Below are 5,126 nucleotides of genomic sequence, written 5' to 3'. Positions count from 1 at the left end.
GCCGCCCGTAATGTCTGGGCCGCGCCTGGGGGCACTGGGGTTTCTTCTCCACCCCCACACTCGGCGTCCTTGCGGGAATCTGCCCTCCAGGAACGCTGGAGGACCTTTCGCTCGACTCCAGTCAGCGTGGAGGAGCTGGGGGGCTGCAGGAACGCCGCGCCCCTCGCGCGCTCCCCGCCGGCGCTCACACCTCCGCTCCCCGGGGGCGGCGCGCGCTCCGGTCCACGATGGGGGGCAGGGCAGGGCGGAGCGAGCTGGGGACCCGCCCCTGCTCCCCGCCGGCTCCGGCGCAGACTGACAGCGCCTGGACACCCGCCCCAACCAATGAGCTTGCCACGGGGCGGGGCCCTGGAACCGGCTGTTCTGGCTACTTAGAGTCGTCGGCGCGGCGGTGGGAAAGCAGAGTGCAGCCAGGACTTCCTCGGTGGTGCTGGCGCCCCAGCCAGCGTAGACCCCAGGCGCACCGGCACCGCGCCTGGCACCGCACCGATCGGTTGCGTGGGACCGAGCGCAGCCACAGCCCCACGCGTCGCCCAGGACCCACTCGCCGCCGCCGCCTTCGCAGCACCCATGGGGACAAGGAGACTTTAAAGGAGTTTGGGTATCGGGAGCAGGGAAATCACCGGTACGGAGAAGCAGCAGTCTTTGCCTTGGAAATGGGTTTTGGTTTTTGTTCTTTTTCTTGGATCCTGTACTGGGTAGGAGACCGAGGGGCCTTTTGGCTGAAAGCGGATCTCTCCACACCACCCCCTCACTAGTGCCCTGCACTAGTTCTCCCTCTGCCTCTTTGTTAGGTTATTTTAGACAGAGCAGCCTCGCCCTAGCTCGGGCCGATGGGTTCTGCCGGGGAGACGGCAAGAGTAATAAAGGGCAGAGTGCACCTGGCTGTGTGGGCAGGTGTGCCCGGGTGCGGGCTGCTCCATGCACGGCGAGCCAGCAAGCGTGGGCTCCAATTGTGTGGGTCTCGGCGTGCCGGCGCGTCGTCGTCGGGAAGGTTTGTCATTGTGGATGTGTGTGGCATGGCCACACCAGTGTTCCAGCCGCTCTCTGCCTGGGCTCCAAGTGTGCGGATCCACGCTGGGGTCCAGGGAATGCCTGCGAACGTGTCGGATGGCCCTTGTGCGATCCGCTGCCAGGCGCAAAGCTGGGCGGTGGGCTCCAGAGGGAGGGGGCAGCAAGGTGAGCCGAGAGTTCTCCCTGGCCTCGGGCGGCCCCTCTCCCTCCCACTCCCCTCGCGACCCTTTTCAAGGGTCTGTCTCCCTCGCGGCTCCGCACTGGGACTTCGCACGCTCTCCAGCGTTGTCTCTTGTGGGAGTTGGTCCGGGCTCTGGGATAGAGTCCGGAGGCTGAATAGTGGCGCGAGCTCGCGCCCGGCCGATTGGGGGGGCCTCCTCTGCTCCCCCGCCCCGCCCCCAGGGAGGCCTTGGCGCAGGTGACTCCCGCGCGGGGGCGGGCGGGAGGGGCCCTACCGGTCTTGGAGGGGACGCCCCGACTCTGACAGTGTCTCTGCCTCTCCTCCGCTCCCGCAGATCCCGGCTCCTGGCCCTCGCCTCGCCTCGTCATTGATGGGCAACCAACTGGACCGCATCACCCACCTCAACTACAGCGAGTTGCCCACGGGAGACCCGTCCGGGATCGAAAAGGACGAGCTGCGGGTCGGGGTCGCCTACTTCTTCTCGGATGAGGAGGAGGACCTGGACGAACGAGGGCAGCCTGACAAGTTCGGCGTGAAGGCGCCCCCAGGCTGCACCCCCTGCCCAGACAGCCCCAGCCGCCACCACCACCACCACCTGCTGCACCAGCTGCTCCTCAACGAGACTCAGTTCTCCGCCTTCCGGGGCCAGGAATGCATCTTTTCCAAAGTGAGCGGCGGCCCGCAGGGCGCCGACCTGAGCGTCTACGCCGTCACCGCGCTGCCAGCGCTCTGCGAGCCGGGCGACCTGCTGGAGCTGCTGTGGCTGCAGCCGGCGCCGGAGCCGCCCGCGCCCGCCCCGCACTGGGCCGTCTACGTGGGCGGCGGGCAGATCATCCACCTGCACCAAGGCGAGATCCGCCAGGACAGCCTGTACGAGGCGGGCGCGGCCAACGTGGGCCGGGTGGTGAATAGCTGGTACCGCTACCGCCCGCTGGTGGCCGAGCTGGTGGTGCAGAACGCCTGCGGCCACCTGGGCCTCAAGACGGAGGAGATCTGCTGGACGAACTCGGAGAGCTTCGCCGCCTGGTGCCGCTTCGGCAAGCGGGAGTTCAAGGCGGGCGGGGAGGTGCCGGCCGGCACGCAGCCCGCGCAGCAGCAGTACTATCTCAAGGTGCACCTGGGCGAGAACAAAGTGCACACCGCCAGGTTCCACAGCCTGGAAGACCTCATCCGAGAGAAGCGCCGCATCGATGCCAGCGGCCGCCTGCGCGTGCTCCAGGAGCTTGCTGACCTGGTGGAGGAGAAGGAGTAGCTGCCCGGGGGCCGCCTGCCCCGCTGTCTCCCCGCGCCCCGCTCCCTTCCCGCCCCCGCACCCGGACTCTCCAAGCCTGCTCCCTCGCGCGCGCGGGCCCTGGCTGCACCCCAGCACCTCTCGGCCACTGGCAGGGAGCCTCAGGAACTGACCTCGGGGCCGAAGGGCGCGCGCGCCTGGCCCAGAGCCCTGGTGGTGGGGACGGGGTGGGTGGACCCAGCGGGAGCCTTTCCCTGGAGTTATAAGGGGGACAGAGGGAACGGGGCTCAGGGGGTCAGTGACGTGACCTTTCCCCGCGAGTCAGTGGTCAGTGACTTCGTCCGACAGGGAAAGCACCCTTTGCTGAAAAGCTGGCCGTCGCCGCCCCAAGCGCGCACACCGCGACCCAGGCGAGGCGAGACCTGGTCTCTTCCGGGCACAGTGCGGCTCCGCTGCTGCTGTTTCCCTGGATCGCAGGATTTCCAAGAAACCGAGCCCGTCCCTTGTGCACTTGTGAGTAATTCCACAAGAGAGCACTTGGAGACCCTGCTTATCCTGAGGCTGCCTGGACTTTTCCAGCTCTCCAGCCCCAGGTCAGAGACCTTGTGTTCCAGGCTCCGGGCTGAGCCAGGCAGAGTCTTCATCCTGCTCTCTCCACCGAGGAGAAGCGAGCGCCACCCCCACCTGCATTTGCCCGTGAGTGTCCCCGCTTGGCAGCAGGGAAGCCTTCCCGGTCCCGGGAGGAAAATGGCGCAGCTAATTTGGTGAGGAGAGAGGGCCCCGCCCGGGAAACGGAGAGGGCGCACCTGGTGTCCAGGAAGGGGAATGTGTGCAGAAGGGCGCTTATCGTTCTGACCCTCCACTGCCACCTCCTTGGGCTGCTGAATTTCCAAAATAGTCCTATTTTTAAAGGGGTTGGAGGAGAGGGAGGGAGAGAACATGGCAACATTCCAGAAAACCAGCATTCTTACAGCACCATAGCCAGTATATTTAGTTTGGCTTTTCCTAGCATAAAAATCCTAGAACTCGGGGAAGTGGAAATACAAAGTTTTACAAATGAGAGAGCAGTTTTCCAACTATGTCAACCAAGCCTATCGTGTTGATGTTTTTATTGACCATTTTAGCAACATGCTAATAAAATTTCAAATTGAAATTTTTATTTTCATGGCTTTAATCCATGATAGTTGAAATACTGGGGGCCATTAAGAGTGGATTTAGCTAAGAGCTTAGCTAACATTGCCTTTTCACTCTATTTTTCTCAAATCCTATGAGAATTCTGTTTTGGGATGTTGTAGGGTTTTTGTTTTTGTTTTTGTTTTGTTATTGTTGTTTTGTTTTGTTTTTGGCTTTAAACAGCAGCCCTAGTAATGGTGGAGTTGGTTATGTGTGTGTTGTACTGAATTCCTGTCTGATAGAGGGTTTACTGCTTTGGTGGAAATTGCTAGCAGGTTCCATGATGTTTCTCCATGTTGTGTATCATTATCATTTTATATTTGTATTTCCATTTTTCTTCCTCTCCTCCTGATCTCCTTGAGAAGAAATGGAAGAGTTGGTGGCTTCCTGCCCTCTCTTGAGCTAGTCCCACAGTGCATTCCTGAAAACAGGGAAGAGCTTGTAGGATCAGGACAGTGTGTGTTTTGCCAAAAACTAAGGCTGTGAGAACCTCCTTCCTTCTGCAAGGATGTGCAAACTTCTCTGCTTTGGTGGCAGCATCAGCCTGATTGTTACTTGATTTAGTGTGTGAGACCCCTATAGCATTTACATCTCTTCCAAGGGACTTTGTCAGACAATGGTGTTGAGCTAATTGCTGCAAACAACTGCATATTGACAGGTGTGATTTAGTTGGACAGCAACCACTACAGCCAAAGCCAGTTTCTTGGCATTTCAAAAATAATGCAATAAAAACTAGTCGAGGTTAGCTGACTGGAAATGCCTTTTCCATGGTAGAAGATTCATTTCTGTTTTGATTTTTAGTTTTCATCCTAGATTTATTCCCTGATCTTGAATCAAAAGGTCAGATCAATGAAATATGAACTAAAGTATTTTTCTTAAGCCTACTGAGTGATTTATTTTTAGAAAATGTTTAAATGCATATGCTTTTCTTTCAGCACATACAGCCGCAAAACTTTTGTAATAACTAACTTACCTTTGCATGTATGGAGAACCGAAAGTCATTTACTTCCCTGATTTATTCCCCTTTCAAATAACAGCTGGCAGATCATAAACCGAAGTTCTTTGTTGTAACTACATGCTTCACATTCTTTCCTGTATCTTGGTTCCCTGCTGTATTAAACACCATCCTAAGCACTTGTTTCAACAGGACTCCTTCTTGACATTTTGTCTTCCACTTGTCACTCAAAGACTGGGACTTGGCAAAAGAAACGAGTCAGTTTCGATCACACCTAAACCAAGGTTTATTTTCTCTGATGGCACATAATCTGATTTCTCTCTCATGAAGAGGGTCACTCTAACAGAGAAATGGCTTATTGGCTTTACACTTGTGGAGACTGGAGTGGTAATTAAAAAAAATAATAACTTGGTAGTTAAAATAGCATTCATATTATACTGGTGCATTCTGGATTTGGTTGATTATAACGCTTCTACAGATTCATAGCAATAAAACACTGGTTGGAAAAGGAACTAGAAAGATTTGAAGGTTTCCCATATTCCTGTTGAATTAATCACTTATTATCCTCTAGT

At 56.7% G+C, this 5,126-nt stretch overlaps 1 protein-coding gene across 1 annotated transcript; it reads left to right on the top strand.

Moving 5' to 3' along the window:
* The first annotated feature begins 379 nt into the window (after nt 1–379).
* LRATD1 (LRAT domain containing 1) lies at nt 380–4,743 on the top strand. Its single transcript, XM_002710064.6, has 2 exons — nt 380–625; nt 1,530–4,743. The coding sequence occupies exon 2, from the start codon at nt 1,566–1,568 to the stop codon at nt 2,445–2,447; it is 882 nt and encodes a 293-aa protein (XP_002710110.2). The 5' UTR covers nt 380–625; nt 1,530–1,565; the 3' UTR covers nt 2,448–4,743.
* Nucleotides 4,744–5,126: the final 383 nt, after the last annotated feature.

The sequence above is a fragment of the Oryctolagus cuniculus genome, chromosome 2, assembly GCF_051225735.1.
Source record: "Oryctolagus cuniculus isolate XC-2025 breed Fujian yellow rabbit chromosome 2, ASM5122573v1, whole genome shotgun sequence".
Lineage (NCBI taxonomy): Eukaryota > Metazoa > Chordata > Mammalia > Lagomorpha > Leporidae > Oryctolagus > Oryctolagus cuniculus.
The sequence above is the reverse complement of the archived record's forward strand: the minus strand, read 5'-3'. Positions and strand labels throughout refer to the sequence as shown.